Below are 24,428 nucleotides of genomic sequence, written 5' to 3'. Positions count from 1 at the left end.
TGCTGAAACAGGAAAGGGCCTTCCCCAAACTGTTGCCACAAAGTTGGAAGCACAGAATCGTCTAAAATGTAATAGTATGCTGTAGCGTTAAGATTTCCCTTCACTGGAACTAAGGAGCCTGAACCATGAAAAACAGCCCCAGACCATTATTCCTCCTCCACCAAACTTTACAGTTGGCACTATGCATTCGGGCAGGTAGTGTTCTCCTGGCATCAGCCAAACCCAGATTCGTCTGTCGGACTGCCAGATGGTGAAGCGTGATTCATCACTCCAGAGAATGCGTTTCCACTGCTCCAGAGTCCAATGGCGGCGAGCTTTACACCACTCCAGCCGACGCTTGGCATTGCGCATGGTGATCTACCAATTCGCAGCTGAGCCGTTGTTGCTCCTAGACGTTTCCACTTCACAATAACAGCACTTACAGTTGACATGGGCCGGTCTAGCAGGGCAGAAATTTGACAAACTGACTTGTTGGAAATGTGGCATCCTATGACGGTGCCACGTTGAAAGTCGCTGAGCTCTTCAGTAAGGCCATTCTACTGACAATGTTTGTCTATGGAGATTATACACCTGTCAGCAATGGGTGTGGCTGAAATAGCTGAATCCACTAATTTGAAGGGGTGTCCACATACTTGTGAATATATAGTGTATCTCAAGTTTGTTAATTGTTACTTGCTTTATAAGGAGTGTTGTTTTACATTTACTATGGGTGTTTAGAAGCCTGTGTGTGAAAGCTTTGATTAAAGCATCACTATATTTTAAAAGATCAACTCTTAGATGCACTTGATTTAGTTTACCTGGCGCACCAAGAGGATGTGGTTTGCCCCTTTAGGATCATTATGCTGTTACTTCACAAGATTTCATTTATTTCATAAAGCCCTTTTTAAATCAGCAGTTGTCAAAAAGTGCTTTACAGATACCCAGGCTAAAACCCCAAAGAGCGAGCAATGCAGAGGCAGAAGCACAGTGGCTAGGAAAAACTGGGTGGCCAGTCCTCTTCTGGCTGTACCGGGTAGATCCCACTGGTGTCACCAACCCCCACAACTGCTAATCTAAGGGTTTTCAAATGGATGCGTTTCTATTGACCATGATCTCACAAGGGCAGAGTGGACAGAAGTACAAGGGTCGTTCCATTCAGTTTATTTTGTGGATCACTTTTTGGAGAATACTTTTGTCACAAAACACAAAATACAAAAGTAAAGAGTGTCATTTTAAGCAATTTTACAGCTGTTAAAACAATTACATTTTGGCTGCTATTACATTCTTCTCTTGGCAAAATGGAAAGAAAAAGTAAAAGGGAAGAAAATACACGCCAAATACTCAGTTATAGAGAGCCATTGGTGTTAGCATCCTCTGTTTGAAGGCAGCAGCAGACCACCGCCAAACCCAGGTCGTATCATACCCATACGTCTAAACCATACAGCTTGGTTATGATACAACCCTGAGTCTGGGGATGATATCTATCTTGCACCCGTTCTCTCACTTGCTCTCCATCTTTTCTTCACCATGTATCTTGAAGGGTAGTGGTCCTTCATCTTCACCTAGTTTGAGGAAAACATCTTTCAAGATAAGGGTAATCACAATGCATGCACTTCGGTTTGCTGTACAGTACAAACACAGTTTTTTTTGTCATTAGTGTCAAACTATATAAAATAATTTTTAATGCTAAAAGTTACATACATTTTTCCAAAGATCCAATCTCGGTCAAATAAGCGTTGTCGACTGAGATTTATCCTTAAAGCTAAAATCTTAAACTGATCAATATACCTCAAATTAAATGACCTACCCAAACGCTAAGGTGAAATATAGTTAAACAAGCCTACTCACCCATACAAAAATACTGGAAATTAAAAAAGCATACCTTTATTGCTGCTGGTAAATTGGAAGAAGCTCTGGTTTTCAAGCAAAAACTAGATCAAAACTAGATCAAACTAGCTGGTCCCTACTGCCTTAAACTTAACTAGAGTAGCACTGATCTGAAAAGACATGAGCGACAGAGGAGGACAGAGGAGGAGGATGGAAGAGGAAAAGGTTCCTTGGAAAGGTTCCAAGGAAAAGAGGATAGGCTGACTGTGTGCAGGTATATAAAAAGGAGGACGGGGGGCGCGGTGAGGAGTAGGGAGATTTACCAGTAAACCGACCCTTGATCCTTCCTCAAATTAGTCATTTGACCCCACAATCTGTGGCTAAAGGGATGATCCTGTAGTTTGATCCTAATCCCATGTTACATCCCTGCAGTTTGCAGAGATTCTAAGGATTTGCCAGGTACATCTCAGGTAAATCTTGTTTCCAGATTAAGGCTCATCCCTGTATTGTGGCATTTTAAGACCACAATGTCAAGCGATACATGGCAGGCACCAGGCAGCAGGTTGATGGAAGAAAGGGTTCACATGTGATGAAGCTCAGGGAAAGGGCAACTGACAACAAAACTAAGCATCTTATGTAGCTAACATTAGCTCTACCTGTTAGTCATGACCATGTATGAGTTAAAAAAATAAGTCCAACTACTATAGAATAAAGTTGATCAAGGAAATCAATAAGATGGGGAACACTTTTCCATGTTTACATAGTGGGGTGGTGTCATGAGAGTATGTTTGCCTATTGGTGTGTCTGCATGAGTTATTGCAAAAAGACAGTAACTGAAAAAAGTAGCTGAGACACTTCGCAGATCCAAGGTCTGCGGCTGCCATCCCTGACAATATATGCTATGATATCGTGAAGAGGAAAAATATACAAAACGTTCTGGTGGAAGATCTCCCGAGTGGCGCAGTGGTCCAAGGCACTGCATCGCAGTGCTAGCTGTGCCACTAGAGATCCTGGTTCGAATCCAGGCTCTGTCGTAGCCGGCCGCGACCAGGAGACCCATGGGGCAGTGCACAATTGGCCCGGGGTAGGGGAGGGAATGGCCGGCAGGGATGTAGCTCAGTTGGTAGAGCATGGCGTTTGCAACGCCAGGGTTGTGGGTTTGATTCCCACGGGGGGCCAGTATGAAAAATAAAAAAAATATGTATGCACTCACTAACTGTAAGTTGCTCTGTATAAGAGTGTCTGCTAAATGACTAAAATGTGAATGTTCTGAATATCCATGTCCTGTTCAGAGAAGAATCATGGTAGTGAAAATATATTATTTGTTAGTGAGGTATGTTGATCAGAGTTCACCTGATTTCAACTCTCAGAAACCTACTAGACATCCTTTCCAGTGAAGGAGGGAGGAATGGACTAGGGGGGTGGGGTGTATAGGGGACTTATTGGCTTGCTGCCGGATAGTCGTAAGCTTTCTGTTTTCACCCGATCAAGGTTTATCTCTAACTCTAAACCGTAATCTCTGTCCCTCGTCAAAGGTCATCAATTCAGATAGTGTAATCCAAGGAGCAGTTTAAGGGTTACATGCCTTGCTCAAGGGCCAGATTCTTCTGTACGAATTGGGGATTCAAACTGGAAACCCTCAGGTTGCTGTTCCACCACTCTAACCTACTGCTGTTTGTTATATGGCCCTCCTTTTTTGTTCCATGCAAGCTACATCTTGATGCCAATTGGTACATTTAGACCTGAATGTGACTTTTAAATGTAAGATTGAAAAATCAATTGACATTTAAACAGTCTTTCACACTGTGCTCAGTGTGCAAGAGCTTCCCTGTAGAAAGGTAGACAATGAGATCAAGGCTCTCTAGGTTTGCTTAGAATCTGTAATGAATGAGTAAATGTGTTGATGGATTAACACTTAACATAATTCATTTTTAAAGTGGAGTTTCCAAACATTGTGGAGGTAAGTGCCACTGCCCAGTCAGCTTGTTCTTTCTACCCCGTTCGCCACATCCCTTTCCCGCTCCCCCTGGGTTATGTTCGAAGGAAGGTTAATGTCCCTCAAAGATTAGTCCCTCAGAGATTAATGGGAACTGGAAACGGCAGTTACCACCTCATAAGAGCAGCCGACACAGCCTAGCTTGAATCAGTGATATACGTTACAAACTCCAAAAGTATGGCGATGTTTTCCATCCTAGCACTGTCCGCACCAACAAAAACAGCATGTCTCTACTACAAATTAAATTATTCAATTCTTTCTCACTGGCTCCTTTAAAATGGATTACTGCGCCCAACAAAGTAAGGTCTCTTCTGGCAGAAGGTCACTGTCACGGGGGCAACTTAATCCTAAAGTTTATTCTTCCACCAACAAGATCAGGAAGATCCGCAGGAGAAGCTTGTTCCTGGCATCACTTATAAGAGGTTTATATGTGGTTTATGGACATATAAAAGGGAGACTTCCAGCATCTCAGGGCACATCTCAGGAACGTACGGGTGGTGGTCAGATGCAGAGAGGAGCCAAGATGGCAAAGGACTTCTATCTGTATGAGAACATCTCTAAAATCAGCCCATTCGAGGGGCCACAGTATCACCTGGCCCCAGCATGGGCTTTCTACCTACAGACCGCTTTCATGGGCTTTGTGTTCTTTGCAGGAACACCCCTAAACTTTGTCATTCTCCTGGTGACAGTGAAGTACAAGAAGCTGAGACAACCGCTGAACTACATCCTGGTCAACGTCTCGTTAGCAGGTTTCATCTTTGTGACGTTCTCTGTGAGTCAGGTGTTCATCGCTAGTACGAGAGGATACTTCTTCATGGGTCACACCTTGTGTGCAATGGAATCTTGCATGGGTTCAATAGCAGGTAAATTCAAACATCATCATAGGAACAAAAAAAGCAACAACAACTTTAGTGATTCATTTTACCCTTCTGATTATATGCATGCAAACTATTTGCAAAGTTCTTGTGTTCGATGTCTTTGATGTCTCCTAACATGTTGATGTCTCCTTCCCTCTTCCTCAGGGTTGGTGTCAGCTTGGTCCCTGGCTGTCCTTGCCTTTGAAAGATACGTGGTCATCTGCAAACCCTTCGGCACCTTCAAATTTGACAACAACCAGGCTCTGGCAGCTGTTGCCTTCACCTGGGTCATGGGGATCGGATGTGCCACCCCACCATTCTTCGGCTGGAGCAGGTACTGATCCCCAGCCTCTCACACCCACTTTGATCTTGTACTGTATTATATACTGAACAAAAATATAAACGCAACATGCAACAATTTCAAAGATTTTACTAATCTATGGATTTCACGACTGTGGATAAAGATATGCATCTATTGGTCACAAATACCTTTTTTAAAAAGGTAGGGGTGTGGATCAGAAAACCAGTCAGTATCTGGTGTGACACCTCATGCAGCGCAACATATCTCCTCCGCATAGAGTTGATCAGGCTGTTGATTGTGGCCTGTGCAATGTTGTCCCACTCCTCTTCAATGGCTGTGTGAAGTTGCTGGATATTGGCAGGAACTGGAACACGCTATTGTACACGTTGATCCAGAGCATCCCAAACATGCTCAATGGGTGACATGTCTGGTGAGCATGCAAGCCATGGAAGAACTGGGACATTTTCAGCTTCCAGGAATTGTGTACAGATCCTTGCGACATGAGGCCGTGCATTATCATGCTGAAACATGAGGTGATGGCGGTGGATGAATGGCACGACAATGGGCCTCAGGATCTCGTCACAGTATCTCTGTGCATTCAAATTGCCATTGATAAAATGCTATTGAGTTCGTTGTCTGTAGCTTATGCCTGCCCATACCCTAACCCCACCACCACCTTGGGGCACTCTGTTCACAATGTTGACATCAGCAAACCACTCGCCCACACGACTCCATAAACGTGGTCTGCGGTTGTGAGGCCGGTTGGGCGTACTGCCAAATGATCTAAAACTACATTGGAGGCGGCTTATGGTAGAGCAATGAACATTAAATTATCTTGCAACAGCTCTGGTGGACATTTCTGCAGTCAGCATGCCAATTGCACGCTCCCTCAAAACTTGAGACATCTGTGGCAGATGTTGTGTGACAAAACTGCACATTTTAGAGTGGCCTTTTACTGTCCCCAGCACAAGGTGCACCTGTGTAATGATCATGATGTTTAATCAGCTTCTTGATATGCCACACCTGTTAGGTGGATGGATTAGGCCCCGTGTAGCTCAGTTGGTAGAGCATGGTGCTTGCAACGCCAGGGTTGTGGGTTCGATTCCCACGGGGGGCCAGTATGAAAAATGTATGCACTCACTAACTGTAAGTCGCTCTGGATAAGAGTGTCTGCTAAATGACTAAAATATTAATAATCTTGATAAAGGAGAAATGCTCACTAACAGGGATGTAAACAAATTTGTTCACAACATTTTAGAGAAATAAGCCTTTTGTGCACATGGAACATTTCTGGGATCTTTTATTTCATCTCATGAAACATTGGACCAACACTTTACATGTTGCGTTTATATTTTTGTTCAGTGTAGTTTGGATGAATAAATACTATTTGTATTTGGCTACTATTAGGCTATTTGGTTCACATTGGGGAAAATGGTAAATATCCTAAAATGGTTTTGCCGTACACGTGCAAGGTTCTGAGTTTGCAATTAATGTCACTAATTGGCTTCAAAGTCTGCATCGCTCGCTGCTTTCCAAGTCTAGATAAGTCGCTGATTGATATAGGCAAGGATGAAAACCTGCAGACAGACACTGTGTGGGGCTTTAGTTACTGTAACTTGGGTTTATTTTACAGGTATATCCCTGAGGGTCTGGGCTGCTCCTGTGGACCTGACTGGTACACAAACAACGAGGAGTTCCACTGTGCCAGCTACACCAACTTCCTCATGGTGACCTGTTTCATCTTGCCCATGATCATCATCTTCTTTTCCTACTCCCAGCTACTGGGAGCACTACGGGCTGTGAGTACAATGCATTCTGGGTTTAAAAAACGTACAAAAACAAAACAAAGTACAGAATAGTCATGATTTGGAACCCAGACGTGACCAGCTTGTCCTGTGTGTGTTTCTGTGTGTGTGTATGTGTAGGTGGCAGCTGCGCAGGCTGAGTCAGTTTCCACCCAGAAGGCAGAGAAGGAAGTATCCAGGATGGTGATTGTGATGGTGTGCTCCTTCATTCTGTGTTACGGCCCCTACGCCCTGGCAGCCTTGTACTTTGCCTATTCAACAGAGGAGAACAAAGACTACCGCCTGGTCACCATCCCTGCTTTCTTCTCTAAAAGCTCCTGTGTATACAACCCTCTCATTTACGCCTTCATGAACAAACAGGTGAGTCTATAACCCCCAAATGCATAGATATACACCGACATAGTGGCAGACACACACTCAGTCATTGACAAACACTCAGAAATGAAGCACATCAGAGGTGAGTCAGAACAGAACACACAACCTTATCATGTTCATTCTCTGTCATATAAATCTACTTCCCTCTCCTCAGTTCAACGCCTGCATCATGGAGACCGTGTTTGGAAAGCAGATTGAGGAGACTTCAGTTTCAGCCTCCAAGACTGAGGTCTCCACAGCATAAGCTGTGACGCTGGTCTCAGTCCATCAGGAGCCCATCCCCAACAGCCCCATCCCCAACAGCCAAGACCTGACTGCCCCTTACCTCCACTGCTTCATACCAGGAAGGTCCTACTGTCAGAGAACTTCTCCAAACTCCATAGTATTATTCTTATCATAATCAGTGTGCGATTTGTATAGGGTTTGCGGTGGTATTGTTGGCCATTTTATTTTTTAATTCAAATGGGAACACCCCTTAGGACACCATAATAGCCAAAAAGAAGGGGGTTATTTTCTCCTCTCTCCTCTCCCCCACAAATCGCACCCTGTTTAAGAAAGTTATGAATCATGTACATTTCATTCTGAATATTGACCGAACCTGTCTGATGATGGCTTATATTAGCTTACCAAAGCTGCAGTCCAAAAATAGCAATGCATGAAAAAAATGAAGAAAAAACATTAGTTTAGCACTTTTATTTTTGTATCTCTGGTATGGGGGGGGGGTCTTGGGGTGGATTCAATAAACCATCTAAGGTTCCCTAACACTTTTTTGAAATTGTGAGTTCAGGGCAAATAGGGTTTATTGAATCTACTCCTTGATCATGTTGATTTATTGTAACATATCTAAGGTAAATAAAGATTTATATTGTATTACGATGCACTTTTAAAATACAGTGGTGGACAGTGTTTTATTTCAACCACACTCACTATTTACTGGATATCTTAACAAAATCATTAACACAAACACAACTACACATACAAACTCTCAAAAGAAGATGTGCACTGAGGCTCAAACTTCAACAAATAAGTTTACTCAATTCGTTTTTTTATTGAGAAATGGGCTGTGGAATCGAAAGTACAGCATTTAATCCAAAATATGAATGTCCATACATTCTGTGCATAAATCCATAAAATAAACACTTGCCAAGTATGTAAATACTTCAATATAATCTTAATTTAATTTCGAGCAAGGATAATTCAGTAACAACGCTGCAATGGACCAACCTTTCAGTTCAGCATGCCCCACAGGAAGGAAGTACAACCGCTCTTATTTCTAACCAATAGAACAACAGATGCGTTCTCACACTTGTGCTTCTCAATAGTCCAAAATGGTTTCCTTTTCTTGTTTCGCATTGGTCATCTAACATATTTCTTTCACCTATCATTTGTTTCTAGATCAATGCAGATGAAGACAAGGAGATAAGGCAAGGAAGCCACTGTAGACTATTGAGAGGCAGTGATTGACAGAAGAGAAGGAGAGGAAGCCACTGTAGACTATTGAGAGGCAGTGATTGACAGGAGAGAAGGCTACAGAAGCAGTGATGAACTTAGTAACATTGTAATAACGGCCCTAGTCATGATAGACAAATACAGTACATCTGAAGAAGAGGGGGTCAAACAGAGTGTTTATGGAGAAACAGAGCAGGGTGAGGGATGATTTCACTGTAGTGGACTCATGTTCCCATGACCCTCTGATCCACTGATATTTAGTGTCAGCTTCATAGGTTGAGCTCCCAAAAGACTACTCTGAGAAGGCACACACTGGGTAAAAGGAAATGTATGAGGCTAACGTTGGGTAGCATCTCTCATCTACTAACTATACTAAGAAATTATGGGCTATCACTACAATCAGTGTCATTCAAAACATGACTGTAAAAAACACAAAATAATTACCACATATGAAGGGTTTGGTGGAAAAATGATAAATTATTACAACTCCAAAAGGAATATTCAGTGCTTGTGAGTATATCATCATATTTCAAACATAATGACCAATCTAAACTACCTATGTATGTAACAGAACAACAAAATGAAGTGTTGGGATGGGAAGTCAGTAACTATAAACACACACAACTATTGTGTGCTATCAACCACAAACTAATTGGAGACAATGTAGTGTATGAATAGGTTTCGTACAAAATAAATTCTATCATTTATCAAATCAAGTTTAAAACTGTTTTATCTAGCTAGGACTAAATAATCTAAAACTCATCATGCCGTACTAGCGCCTCGCCAAAGTCAGTTGCTTGACTTCCTACAAACAGGTCGTACTTGTTCAGGATTTCTTCCTTGCTGAGCTTTCCATCCTGAAATCAAAAACAAAAAGGCTATTTAGTCAATTGAATGCTTAAACAGACACAGACATTGTGAGGGAAAGAGAAAGGGGGAGAAAGATAGAATGAGAACCAATAGAGAGAGAGAGAGATTGTCTCACCTTGTTTGAGTCAGACTCGTAGACGAGGTGTTTGGCCTCGGCCTCTGCGTGGTCGTAGTCTGAAGGAAGGATCCAGTCCATAGTCTCCTCCCGATCCATCTTCCCGTCTTTGTTCTTGTCCCGGAACTCTGAGAACTGCTCACGCTCCGTCGCAACCCAGTCTGGCTCCTCCATCTCATCTTCATGGTTGTACATGTCACCTATGAAATAAAGGAGAGGGGGATGAAAGAGTGTCTGAGGAGGTAGAAACATCAATATTGTACATGTATTGAATGGGGACCTCAGAATAAAGTGACTATACACTGAGTATCCCAAACATTAGGAACACCTTCTGCAATGCTTCCCACAGTTGTGTCAAGTTGGCTGGATGTCCTTTGGGTGGTGGACCATTCTTGATACACACAGGAAACAGCGTGGCAGTTCTTGAAACAAACCGGTGCGCCTGGCACCTACTACTATACCCCATTCAAAAGGCACATCAATCTTTTGTCTTGCCCATTCACCCTCTGAATGGCACACATACACAATCCATGTCTTAATTGTCTCAAGGCTTAAAAATCTTTCTTTAACCTGTCTCCTCCCCTTCATCTACACTGATTGAACTGGATTTAACAAGTGACATCAATAAGGCCTAGTCACTTTACCCTGCCTTCATGTACATACCTACAGTGAGGGAAAAAACTATTTGATCCCCTGCTGATTTTGTACGTTTGCCCACTGACAAAGACATGATCAGTCTATAATTTTAATGGTAAGTTTATTTGAACAGTGAGAGACAGAATAACAACAAAAAAATCCAGAAAAACGCATGTAAATTTTTTTATAAATTGATTTGCATTTTAATGAGGGAAATAAGTATTTGACCCCTCTGCAAAACATTACTTAGTGCTTGGTGGCAAAACCCTTGTTGGCAATAACAGAGGTCAGACGTTTCTTGTAGTTGGCCACCAGGTTTGCACACATGTCAGGAGGGATTTTGTTCCACTCCTCTTTGCAGATCTTCTCCAAGTTATTAAGGTTTTGAGGCTGACGTTTGGCAACTCGAACCTTCAGCTCCCTCCACAGATTTTCTATGGGATTAAGGTCTGGAGACTGGCTAGGCCACTCCAGGACCTTAATGTGCTTCTTCTTGAGCCACTCCTTTGTTGCCTTGGCCGTGTGTTTTGGGTGATTGTCATGCTGGAATACCCATCCATGACCCATTTTCAATGCCCTGGCTGAGGGAAGGAGGTTCTCACTCAAGATTTGACGGTACATGGCGCCGTCCATCGTCCCTTTGATGGGGTGAAGTTGTCCTGTCCCCTTTGCAGAAAAACACCCCCAAAGCATAATGTTTCCACCTCCATGTTTGACGGTGGGGATGGTGTTCTTGGGGTCATAGGCAGCATTCCTCCTCCTCCAAACACGAGTTGAGTTGATGCCAAAGAGCTCCATTTTGGTCTCATCTGACCACAGCACTTTCACCCAGTTCTCCTCTGAATCATTCAGATGTTCATTGGCAAACTTCAGACGGGCCTGTATATGTGCTTTCTTGAGCAGGGGGACCTTGCGGGTGCTGCAGGATTTCAGTCCTTCACGGCGTAGTGTGTTACCAATTGTTTTCTTGGTGACTATGGTCCCAGCTGCCTTGAGATCATTGACAATATCCTCCCGTGTAGTTCTGGGCTAATTCCTCACCGTTCTCATGATCATTGCAACTCCACGAGGTGATATCTTGCATGGAGCCCCAGGCCGAGGGAGATTGACAGTTCTTTTGGGTTTCTTCCATTTGCGAATAATCGCACCAACTGTTGTCACCTTCTCACCAAGCTGCTTGGCGATGGTCTTGTAGCCCATTCCAGCCTTGTGTAGGTCTACAATCTTGTCCCTGATATCCTTGGAGACCTCTTTGGTCTTGGCCATGGTAGAGAGTTTGGAATCGGATTGATTGATTGCGTCTGTGGACAGGTGTCTTTTATACAGGTAACAAGCTGAGATTAGGAGCACTCCCTTTAAGAGTGTGCTCCTAATCTCAGCTCGTTACCTGTATAAAAGACACCTGGGAGCCAGAAATCTTTCTGATTGAGAGGGGGTCAAATACTTATTTCCCTCATTCAAATGCAAATCAATTTATAACATTTTTTACATGTGTTTTTCTGGATTTTGTTGTTGTTATTCTGTCTCTCACTGTTCAAATAAACCTACCATTAAAATTATAGACTGATCATTTCTTTATCAGTGGGCAAACGTACAAAATCAGCAGGGGATCAAATACTTTTTTCCCTCACTGTACCTCAAGTACCTTGTACCTCTGCACATTGATCTGATAGCTCCACTATTGTGTATTTTATTTTATTCCTCGTGTTAGTTACAATTTTTTTATTTATTATCATTTTTAAAACTTTGCATCGTTGGGAAAGGTTCGTAAGCAAGCATTTCACTGTAAAGTCTACACCAGTTGTATTCGGCGCATGTGACAAACACAATTTGATTTCATTTGATTTAAGAAATCATAGCTTTCACCTGGATTCACCTGGTCAGTCTATGTCACAGAAAGAGCAGGTGTTCATAATGTTTTGTATACTCAGAGTATGTCCACTTCAGTCCTTACCTATGTATTCACTCAGGTCAATGAAACCATCACCATTCTTATCAATGTCCTCCATGGTTTCCTGTGGGGTAAACAAGGAGAAAGAGGAGGATGGTTAGAGAGGTCCCGTGTTTCATTTTTTCCAAATACCTCTTAATCTAATGAACACAGAGAATGAAACACACATACTAGCACCACTATGTCCTTCATGTGGTCGTACTCCTCTGGGTGTAGGAAGGCGGTGAACTCCTCTTTGTTGGCGATCTGGTCTCTGTTCTGGTCGGCCATTTTGAAACGCCTCTCGTCCCTCGCCATCATGTGCTGGTAGTTGTAACCGTCATCTGGTTCCGAGTCATCTGTGGGGTCAAAGGGAAGCGGCTATGATCTCTAGTTAATCCCACATGATACACCCTGACCTGAATTGATACGGTAAATCAACCAATCAGTGAAACTAATACTAAAGGCCCTGCAACTTTCCAACCAATCAGAACAAACACATTTATGTTTTGGACCAATTGCATTTCCCGGGCTCATGCATGCTCACGTCATGCCCTTCTTACCCAGATAGGTACCATAAGTTACGTTCCTGTATTCCTCCCAGGAGATCATGCCGTCATTGTTGACATCAAAGTCCTTCCATTGGCGGTCCACGTTCTCATAGACGTACTTCTTCTGAGCCTTCTTAATCCAAGCTTTCAGCTCCACCTCAGTGACAAAACCATCACTGTCACCATCAATCTTCTCTACAATCACACTGTCTCAGAAAGGGGAAGAGCGAGAGAGCGAGACTGTTAAAAAAAAAAAAAATTCAAAAGAGGTCAAACTATATTTACTATAATACCAATGTAATAACAGTCAACACCAATATCTAGTACAGTCTATGTGAAAGTGACAGCCTATTAGTTTAATCTGATGATGGGAAAGGGGGAATTCTACCTCCTCTCCATTTACTGGCAAACAAGTCTATAAGTTGATTAACTTTTACTGAAAAGAGGACATACTTCCTTGTATGAGTGACAGTTTGACATTGCAATGAGTACTTTTATATGTATATTACTCTGCCACGTTATCATACAGGTACAGTTGAAGTCGGAAGTTTACATACACCTTAGCCAAATACATTTAAACTCAGTTTTTCACAATTCCTGACATTTAATCCTAGTAAAAATTCCCTGTCTTAGGTCAGTTAGGATCACCACTTTATTTTAAGAATGTGAAATGTCAGAATAATAGTAGAGAGAATGATTTATTTCAGCTTTTATTTCTTTCATCACATTCCCAGTGGGTCAGAAGTTTACATACACTCAATTAGTATTTGGTAGCGTTGCCTTTAAATTGTTTAACTTGGGTCAAACGTTCCGGGTAGCCTTCCACAAGCTTCCCACAATAAGTTGGGTGAATTTTGGCCCATTCCTCCTGACAGACCTGGTGTAACTGAGTCAGGATTGTAGGCCTCCTTGCTCGCACATGCCTTTTCAGTTCTGCCCACAAATTTCTATAGGATTGAGGTCAGGGCTTTGTGATGGCCACTCCAATACCTTGACTTTGTTGTCCTTAAGCCATTTTGCCACAACTTTGGAAGTATGCTTGGGGTCAAGCTATAACTTCCTGACTGATGTCTTGAGATGTTGCTTCAATATATCCACATAATTTTCCTTTCTCATGATGCCATCTATTTTATGAAGTGCACCAGTCCCTCCTGCAGCAAAGCACGATTTTTTCCCTCATTTTGTCTGTCATAGTTGACGTGTACCTATGATGAAAATTACAGGCCTCTCTCATCTTTTTAAGTGGGAGAACTTGCACAATTGGTGGCTGACTAAATACTTTTTTCCCCCACTGTATATGGCACATGGAAATCATAAGAGGGTGGTTTACGGAGATAGGTGGGATGGACTGAGAGTAGCTGAGGGGTGTTCTATAATAGTTATGACTGAACACGATGTATAATGTATAAGTACTATCTATCCAGATGTAATGTATATCAAATTACTTTATTCTTGCTATGTAACTACTGTGAGAAAAAAAGTGCCATGTATATAAAATGTGTGTAGAATGTACATGTAACAGCAAAAGGGCCCAAAAAAATACAAAATTAAAAAAACGTAAGAAATGCCAGGTTGGAGAGGATCTGTCACATTTTCGTATTGACACAACATTAACGGAGCCAAAATAAAGATAAATGCCTACCTTGTCCTTGTCTGTTGGCTTTTCTGCATATACTAATTCGACGCACAAAACCATTCTACCTAACTCCCACTTTTCCCAAAATATTTGCATAACGTCACAAACTCTGCTGCTGCGATCATTAGATGGCAGTGGCATTGACATATTTTCTTCAACGAGAGGATGCCGTAATGAGAGAAATAATGTAGCCTAAGCTACTGAAAAGAGGCATTTTACTAGATTAAATCAAGACAGGAGCATTTGATTCTTATTAAAGAGATGGAGTCCAGACAGGTTACTTTAGGAAACTTTCATAATGGACATTTAGGCCTATAGAGAGAATCAGCGAGCTCACACATGCACACACCCATAAAAGCACCCATCAATCAAAACCACCAGCGTACTGTATGTCAGAAACAAGAGCAAATATTTATCCTTTCACTAAAACATAATAAAATACCTAGGCCTATCTTAGGCTTTCCTGAGAGTAGGCTATAAGATACACTACCGGTCAAATGTTTTAGAACACCTACTCAAGGGTTTTTCTTTATTTTTACTATTTTCTACACTCTTGGCATTCTCTCAACCAGCTTCACCTGAAATGCTTTTCCAACAGTCTTGAAGGAGTTCCCACATACGCTGAGCACTTATTGGCTGCTTTTCCTTCACTCTGCGGTCAGACTCATCCAAACTATCTCAATTGGGTTGAGGTCGGGGGATTGTGGAGGCCAGGTCATCTGATGCAACACTCCATCACTCTCCTTCTTGGTAAAATAGCCCTTACACAGCCTGGAGGTTTGTTGGGTCATTGTCCTGTTGAAAAACAAATGATAGTCCCACTAAGCGCAAACCAGATGGGATGGCGTATCGCTGCAGAATGCTGTGGTAGCCATGCTGGTTAAGTGTGCCTTGAATTCTAAATAAATCACAGACAGTGTCACCAGCAAAGCACCCCCACACTATCACACCTCCTCCTCCATGCTTCACGGTGGGAACCACACATGAGGAGATCATCCGTTCACCTACACTGCGTCTCACAAAGACATAGTGGTTGGAACCAAAAATCTCAAATTTGGACACATCAGACCAAAGGACAGATTTCCACCGGTCTAATGTCCATTGCTCGTGTTTCTTGGCCCAAGCAAGTCTCTTCTTCTTATTGGTGTCCTTTAGTAGTGGTTTCTTTGCAGCAATTTGATCATGAAGACCTGATTCATGCAGTCTCCTCTGAACAGTTGATGTTGAGATGTGTCTGTTACTTGAACTCTGTGAAGCATTTATTTGGGCTGCAATTTCTGTGGCTGGTAACTCTAATGAACTTATCATCTGCAGCAGAGGTAACTCTGGGTCTTCCATTCCTGTGGCGGTCCTCATGAGAGCCAGTTTCATCATAATGCTTGATGGTTTTTGCGACTGCACTTGAAGAAACTTTCAAAGTTCTTGAAATGTTCCGTATTGACTGACCTTCATGTCTTAAAGTAATGATGGACTGTCGTTTCTCTTTGCCTATTTGAGCTGTTCTTGCCATAATATGGACCTGGTCTTTTACCAAATAGGGCTATCTTCTGTATACCCCCCTACCTTGTCACAACACAACTGATTGGCTCAAATGCATTAAGAAGGAAATCAATTCCACACACATTAACTTTTAAGAAGGCACACCTGTTAATTAAAATGCATTCCATGTGACTACCTCATGAAGCTGGTTGAGAGAATGCCAAGAGTGTGCAAAGCTGTCATCAAGGCAAACGGTGGCTATTTGAAGAATCTCAAATATAAAATCTATTTTGATTTGTTTAACACTTTTTTGGTTACTACATGATTCCATATTTGGTATTTCATAGTTTTGATGTCTTCACTATTATTCTACAATGTAGAAAATAGTAAAAATGAGGAAAAACCCTTGAATGAGTAGGTGTTCTAAAACTTTTGACCGGTAGTGTAATTAATTGACAATGAAAGTATGAAGGGACAGCTATGCTATAGAATGAAGATGAAAACGACCATCATTAACATAGAAACAAATACACGCAACATGTCCATAGCCTATTTATCAGCGACGTTGATTATCGAGGGGGAGAGTGTTAGAAAGATTTTTCAAATACTGTGAGGAACTATTATAATGGACTTCGTTGTCTTACTGTGTGAGGTGAAGAAAATATGACTTAGAAGCCCAGCTGGGCACTTCCCTACTTTTGACATTTGCGAGAAGCAGGCCAGGTACTTCTATGCGTGTTCAGGCGCACGCTCTCCGTCAACATTAATAGGTCAGAGAAACCAGACACATGCTCATTGCTCACATGGAGCGCAGAAATGATGGTATAGGCCTAGGCTACTATTCTACTTTGTTGGGATAGGAGGACGGCAATTTCTTTGGTCTCGTTTAGGGCAGCATATCGGCCAGAATCGGGCCTGATCAGCGTTGATTAGTCTATAACTTAAGAAAATATTCTGTATCAAATTATACCATGCCAGGTTGGAAAGGCTTGGCGAATTGTCTTTATTTACTAGCAAGCAATGAAAAGTCAACACATCAAACAATTTTTTTAATGACGTGCCATAGCCTATAGCACTCTACATCCCGCTCATCAAGCAATTAGCTGCTCAAGCATCAAAGGAAAGTTGTAAAGAGGAGAAGATGTAGAAAGTTTAATAGACAAACTAAGTTAACAAAACATTTGCTTATAATCATTAGTAAACACTCCCGCTATTAAGTAAGTTTTATCTACATGAAAATAATGTTAATTTAAAAAATGTAAATCCTAAAATGAATGTTTAAACGGTTTTGACTGTTTTATTTTCATGATGCTCTTCATCCATAATCGTCAGTTACACGGTCATTCAATTACCGTCACAGCCCTACCCTCAACTTGATACTATTGATACACAGCCTAGCCGAGGAAAGGTGGCCACATTGGACTATTGAGACGCAGCCGGACAGAGACTTGAGCCTACTCACCCTAGCCTGCGCTTGCTCTCCTCTGGGCTGAGGTCGTCAAAAGACTTGGCCTCCTTTTGTCCCAGGAAGGCATCGTGGTCGTAGTCGAAGCCCTGAGCATCGTCGTGCTCGCGGCTGCTGAGAGGTGCATCGTGGTGAATGCGTTCCTTTTTCTCGGTGGGTTTACTGGTGGCATAGACCACGCAGAGGGCAAAGCACATGAGCAACGGCCTGATTTCCATCCTATGAGAGACAGAGAGAGAGAGAGAGAGAGAGAGAGAGAAAGATTAAAGACACCTCCTCCAGTGTGTTAACATCAAAGCCTGTGAATAGCTCACAGGCAGCATCTGTATTTGCTGCTCATTAGGGCTGTTCCAAGTCTTACAGAATGTAAACATTTCTGACGGGCTCTTTGACATTAAGTTGTTACAGGACTTGTTTCACATGTTCAACTGTTGGTTGTTTATTAAACTGCTGCTGCTGGCAGCATGTCAGCATAGACTTGTGATGGGACATTTAAAACGGAAGAAAATAGATAGTCCTGTAGACAGGATAGGACAGATGAGTCAGGCAGGAAAGCCAAATACATGTCTGCATGGCATTGCATTCATGATGTCATGATGTGGTATTTGTAACATTGAGATGTTTAAATAGTTAACAGTACTTGAACGCAGATAAGGGGAACGCAATAACAAAATTGCTCACTATAACGGTAAAGTGGAAAGAATGTAGCGTTTGGCTGTCTGAACACAAATAAAGGCACAGCTTGTTAACTTACAATGTATCAACGTATACACCATTCACACACGGACTACAATGTTTATGTAAAATGTCACATTTCGCTACATTACCAAATGTGGAACAATAAAACAGAAATCAGTTGTTGACAGTAATGTAAAATATTTTGTCTTCAGTCTCTTCTTCATCATAACAAGATCGCCTGCTAGCCGCTAGCTCTCTTGTCAGACTATTGGAATGCGCCTGAATGGCATATCCTACCATTTAGGGTTAGCTGATCATACAAAGTAACACAATCAACGCATCAATATTAGCTTGTAAGAGAAGTAATATCATTGTATTACCTACCTACCTGGCTGATGATTCCAGACACAATATGTACAGTATGTCTGTTTCACAAGCCAACAGCTTAATGAACACACCCAAGTATTGACCCTTTCCTTCTAAAAGGAGATCCAATGACATTACAGATATGAGCCTTCACGAGCTTTGATTGGTCCACTTCAGCAAAAAGGCACGTTTGGCCGATGACCTCATATTCCATAATAAAACGTTTATTCATCGCATTCACGTTTGATTGGCTTACACGAAAAGTTTGTAGCGTTTGAACCAATCGTGTTTTAGAGTATGTAATTACATTGGGTAAAATCTTCGCTGTGGTCCGTTTGCCCGAAACCGCATCCTGGGCACCTGATTGGCTACTAATTGCCACGTCTCCAAATTTGAGTAAATCTTTCTAGCGCTGTCATCATCCACTGAAGTTTACACGAACATGTTTTGCAGTTGCTGGTGGACATTGTATAAGATAGAAAAACATATAAAGTACAAAAAAGGTATTCTCTCCATACTGTGTTTCAGTCTATCTATCAGTCATCTGTCTTGAGTGGACCTGACAGCTTTAACTAGCTGGCTTCAGTGTCTTGGACAAGACCTAAATGTATGCAGCTGATCAAGTTTTACATTTATGGGGAGATGGGTATGGTAGAGGGTAAATAAATACATTAATTTACAGTATAATAAATCTTGTTTAACATTTGAGATTTAACTTTTGTGGGATTAGATTTCGCCCTAACATGAATTGTTATCCAGGCCCCTACTTTCTATTTTTTAAAGGTATCTGTACTGCCAGTCATGTGAAATCCATAGATTAGGGCCTAATGAATTAATTTCAATTGACTGATTTCCTTATATGAACTGTAACTCAGTAAAATCTTTGAAATTGTTGCATGTTGCGTTTATATTTTTGTTCAGTATGGCCTGAAGATAGAAGCTGTTTATCAGTTTCTCGGTTCCAGCTTTGATGCCCCTGTACTGTCTCCATCTTCTGTTAGAGGGGGGAACAGGCTGCTCGCGATGGTGCATCTGTATAAGTTCATGAGGGTCTTAGGGGCCAAGCCAAATTTCTTCAGCCTCCTGAAGTTGAAGAGGTGCTGTTGCTGCGCATTCTTCACCAAGCTGTCGGTGTGAAGGGACCATTTCAGGTCCTCAGTGATGTGCACGCAGAGGAACTTGAAGATTTTGACCATCTCCACTGCGGCTCCCTTCAATGTGGATGGGGGCGTGCTCTCTCTGCTGTTTCCTGTAGTCCATGATCAGCTCCTTCATTTTGTTGACATTGAGAAAGAGGTTATTTTCCTGGCCCCACCTGTTTTGAGCCCTTTGTTTGTACACACCTACTCATTCAAGGGTTTTTCTTTATTTTATTTTTTACTATTTTCTACATTGTAGAATAATAGTGAAGACATCACAACTATGAAATAACACATATGGAATCATGTAGTAATCAGAAAAGTGTTAAACAAATCAAAATATATGTTATATTTGAGATTCTTCAAGTAGCAACCCTTTGCCTTGATGACAGCTTTGCACACTCTTGGCATTCTCTCAACCAGCTTCATGAGGTAGTCACCTGGAATGCATTTCAATTAACAGGTGTGCCTTCTTAAAAGTTAATTTGTGGAATTGATTTCCTTCTTAATGTGTTTGAGCCAATCAGTTGTGTTGTGACAAGGTAGGGGTGGTATACAGAAGACAGCCCTATTTGGTAAAAGACCAAGTCCATATTATGGCAAGAACAGCTCAAATAAGCAAAGAGAAACAACAGTCTATCATTACTTTAAGACATGAAGGTCAGTCAATACAGAACATTTCAAGAACTTTTAAAGTTTCTTCAAGTGCAGTCGCAAAAACCATCAAGCGCTATGATGAAACTGGCTCTTATGAGTTACCTCTGCTGCAGAGGATAAGTTCATTAGAGTTACCAGCCTCAGAAATTGCAGCCCAAATAAATGCTTCACAGAGTTCAAGTAACAGACACATCTCAACATCAACTGTTCAGAGGAGACTGTGGGAATCAGGTCTTCATGGTCAAATTGCTGCAAAGAAACCACTACTAAAGGACACCAATAAGAAGAAGAGACTTGGTTGGGCCGAGAAACACAAGCAATGGACATTAGACCGGTGGAAATCTGTCCTTTGGTCTGATGTGTCCAAATTTGAGATTTTTGGTTCCAACCGCCGTGTCTTTGTGAGACACAGAGTAGGTGAACGGATGATCTCCTATGTGTGGTTCCCACCGTGAAGCATGGAGGAGGAGGTGTGATAGTGTGGGGGTGCTTTGCTGGTGACACTGTCTGTGATTTATTAAGAATTCATGGCACACTTAACCAGCATGGCTACCACAGCATTCTGCAGCGATACGCCATCCCATCTGGTTTGCGCTTAGTGGGACTATCATTTGTTTTTCAACAGGACAATGACCCAACACACCTTCAGGCTGTGTAAGGGCTATTTTACCAAGAAGGAGAGTGATGGAGTGCTGCATCAGATGACCTGGCCTCCACAATCACTCGACCTCAACCCAATTGAGATGGTTTGGGATGAGTTGGACCGCAGAGTGAAGGAAAAGCAGCCAACAAGTGCTCAGCATATGTGGGAACTCCTTCAAGACTGTTGGAAAAGCATTCCAGGTGAAGCTGGTTGAGAGAATGCCAAGAGTGTGCAAAGCTGTCATCAAGGCAAAGGGTGTTTTGATTTGTTTAACACTTTTTTGGTTACTACATGATTCCATATGTGTTATTTCATAGTTTTGATATCTTCACTACTATTATTTCTACAATGTAGAAAATAGTAAAAATAAAGAAAAACCCTTGAATGAGTAGGTGTGTCCAAACTTTTGACTGGTAGTGTACAGTGGGGAAAAAAAGTATTTAGTCAGCCACCAATTGTGCAAGTTCTCCCACTTAAAAAGATGAGAGAGGCCTGTAATTTTCATCATAGGTACACGTCAACTATGACAGACAAATTGAGATTTTTCTTCTCCAGAAAATCACATTGTAGGATTTTTAATGAATTTATTTGCAAATTATGGTGGAAAATAAGTATTTGGTCACCTACAGACAAGCAAGATTTCTGGCTCTCACAGACCTGTAACTTCTTCTTTAAGAGGCTCCTCTGTCCTCCACTCGTTACCTGTATTAATGGCACCTGTTTGAACTTGTTATCAGTATAAAAGACACCTGTCCACAACCTCAAACAGTCACACTCCAAACTCCACTATGGCCAAGACCAAAGAGCTGTCAAAGGACACCAGAAACAAAATTGTAGACCTGCACCAGGCTGGGAAGACTGAATCTGCAATAGGTAAGCAGCTTGGTTTGAAGAAATCAACTGTGGGAGCAATTATTAGGAAATGGAAGACATACAAGACCACTGATAATCTCCCTCGATCTGGGGCTCCATGCTAGATCTCACCCCGTGGGGTCAAAATGATCACAAGAACGGTGAGCAAAAATCCCAGAACCACACGGGGGGACCTAGTGAATAACCTGCAGAGAGCTGGGACCAATGTAACAAAGCCTACCATCAGTAACACACTACGCCGCCAGGGACTCAAATCCTGCAGTGCCAGACGTGTCCCCCTGCTTAAGCCAGTACATGTCCAGGCCCGTCTGAAGTTTACTAGAGTGCATTTGGATGATCCAGAAGAGGATTGGGAGAATGTCATATGGTCAGATGAAACCAAAACATAACTTTTTGGTAAAAACTCAACTCGTCGTGTTTGGAGGACAAAGAATGCTGAGTTGCATCCAAAGAACACCATACCTACTGTGAAGCATGGGGGTGGAAACATCATGCTTTGGGGCTGTTTTTCTGCAAAGCGACCAGGACGACTGATCCGTGTAAAGGAAAGAATGAATGGGGCCATGTATCGTGAGATTTTGAGTGAAAACCTCCTTCCATCAGCAAGAGCATTGAAGATGAAACGTGGCTGGGTCTTTCAGCATGACAATGATCCCAAACACACCGCCCGGGCAACGAAGGAGTGGCTTCGTAAGAAGCATTTCAAGGCCCTGGAGTGGCCTAGCCAGTCTCCAGATCTCAACCCCATAGAAAATCTTTGGAGGGAGTTGAAAGTCTGTGTTGCCCAGCGACAGCCCAAAAACATCACTGCTCTAGAGGAGATCTGCATGGAGGAATGGGCCAAAATACCAGCAACAGTGTGTGAAAACCTTGTGAAGACTTACAGAAAACGTTTGACCTGTGTCATTGCCAACAAAGGGTATATAACAAAGTATTGAGAAACTTTTGTTATTGACCAAATACTTATTTTCCTCCATAATTTGCAAATAAATTCATTAAAAATCCTACAATGTGATTTTCTGGATTTTTTTTTCTCATTTTGTCTGTCATAGTTGACGTGTACCTATGATGAAAATTACAAGCCTCTCTCATCTTTTTAAGTGGGAGAACTTGCACAATTGGTGGCTGACTAAATACTTTTTTTCCCCACTGTATATGTATATACAGTATATATTTTGTGTGCCTGTTTTGCATTTTATTTTGGCATTAATACGTGTCACACATCAGTTTGCAAACAATATATATTTTTTAAATCTTTGAGTTAATAAAGCTACATATAAACATGGTCTCTTTTTTGCTTTCTTGAGTAAGGCAGCTCCAAAATGCAGGTGTTTCAGCCTATCTCAGTGCGTTCTGTGGTGGAGGGGCAGCCAGTGGAAAATACGGAGTGTAGGGGTTGGTAATGTTCTCTAGTTGTGCCGTGATTGCCTCAGTGTTCTGTCACTTATGGGGACACTACATCACCACAAAATCTATGGGGAGAGCTCGAATATTCAAGCCCCTAGGGTGCTGCCATAGAGTTGCATTAGAAGTGCCCATCCAAGAAGGCTCAAGGTCATTGGCCACAGATAAAATGACGTCAAATCACGTTATATCTACCGTCACTTTGATTGGACTGATCATGTCAACATCATACTTTCAAAATCTTAGCTAGCAAGCAGTCATCATAATATAATAGTAATATGCCATTTAGCAGACGCTTTTATCCAAAGCGACTTACAGTCATGTGTGCATACCTTTTTACGTCCCGGGGATCGAACCCACTACCCTGGCGTTTCAAGCGCCATGCTCTACCAATTGAGCTACAGAGGACCATGTCATCACGAATCACGTTGACAATTAGTGGTTTGGAAGGAATCAGTGGCTAGCTATTCAGTGGAGTGGGTGTGTGGTCCAAGTCTGGGTTTAAGGGTATTTTTCAACACCATGGGTTAGAAAAGGTTGAATACATTGGCCATGCTGTCAATCCAGCATGACTTCTGCCGCGTTCAAAACAACCGGAAACTCAGAACTGGGAAATGTCAGACTTCAGTGAGTTCATGACAACTGGGAACGAGCTCCGACTGGGAAAATATGTTTTGAACAGTGATCCAACGCTGAATTCCAAGTTGGGAACTCGGGCCTCTTTCTAGAGCTCTGACCTGAAGATCACTGACGTCATGATTCAACCGTGTTTTTTTCAGAGTTCCCAGTTGTCTTGAAAGCACCATAAATCCAGAGAATGACAGATGTTTATGATAAAGTTTGATGACAAAATATGCCCACAAGGACCGCCGCGCCACCTTCCTGTTCAAGTGAGCACAGCACAACAAGGTGAGTCCAAAAATGTATTGCATGCCGCTGCATAAATGATGTAATATGCCAGGGAGATATGTATACTGTAGCTAAGAAAGTAATACTAAGTGTATGTTGTGTAGTAAGCTGTTAGTAGCCCATGTGCCTCACCCTAATAATTTGTTCCCTTTCCCCCTCATAACTTAGCCTACTGTTCTGACTTGGTGGTGAACATGTAGCCTAAGGCCTGTTTTAGAGAAATGTAATCATCGAATATTGTAAGAGATTTCATTGTCTGCTTATATGCCCCCTTTATTTATCTTACGGTTTAGACTTTGTGTACACGGAGAATACTGTAAGAACGGCCCATGTTCTGAATTTTGTCGCTGTACATTTCAAAAGTGCTGAACAAATAGTTACATTGACTACGTCCATCCTAGCTCGCTCATTAATGTCTTAAACAAAATTACTGATTGCCTCTTATCCGCTCGTCGTCCCCTTATGCCATAGTTTGTACATCTCAATTG

General features: G+C 42.0%; 2 protein-coding genes across 5 annotated transcripts; one reads left to right on the top strand and one right to left on the bottom strand.

Moving 5' to 3' along the window:
• Positions 1-4,260: 4,260 nt before the first annotated feature.
• On the top strand, positions 4,261-7,592 carry LOC121543722 (putative violet-sensitive opsin). Its single transcript, XM_041853867.2, has 5 exons — positions 4,261-4,665; positions 4,825-4,993; positions 6,594-6,759; positions 6,886-7,125; positions 7,295-7,592. The coding sequence occupies exons 1-5, from the start codon at positions 4,308-4,310 to the stop codon at positions 7,382-7,384; spliced, it is 1,023 nt and encodes a 340-aa protein (XP_041709801.1). The 5' UTR covers positions 4,261-4,307; the 3' UTR covers positions 7,385-7,592.
• Positions 7,593-8,164: 572 nt separating this feature from the next.
• LOC121543723 (calumenin-A) lies at positions 8,165-18,443 on the bottom strand. Of its 4 annotated transcripts, none has more exons than XM_041853868.1 (7): positions 18,338-18,443; positions 17,269-17,490; positions 12,704-12,897; positions 12,333-12,499; positions 12,165-12,225; positions 9,575-9,774; positions 8,165-9,446 (listed from the first exon to the last, which is right to left on the bottom strand). In XM_041853868.1, the coding sequence occupies exons 2-7, from the start codon at positions 17,487-17,489 to the stop codon at positions 9,342-9,344; spliced, it is 948 nt and encodes a 315-aa protein (XP_041709802.1). In that variant the 5' UTR covers position 17,490; positions 18,338-18,443; the 3' UTR covers positions 8,165-9,341. The 4 variants fall into 4 exon arrangements, with proteins under 4 accessions (XP_041709802.1, XP_041709803.1, XP_041709804.1 ...); XM_041853869.1 differs by having other exon boundaries at positions 12,716-12,897; XM_041853870.1 differs by having other exon boundaries at positions 18,334-18,438.
• Positions 18,444-24,428: the final 5,985 nt, after the last annotated feature.

Source organism: Coregonus clupeaformis, chromosome 28 (genome assembly GCF_020615455.1).
Source record: "Coregonus clupeaformis isolate EN_2021a chromosome 28, ASM2061545v1, whole genome shotgun sequence".
Taxonomy (NCBI): Eukaryota; Metazoa; Chordata; class Actinopteri; order Salmoniformes; family Salmonidae; genus Coregonus; species Coregonus clupeaformis.
The sequence above is the reverse complement of the archived record's forward strand: the minus strand, read 5'-3'. Positions and strand labels throughout refer to the sequence as shown.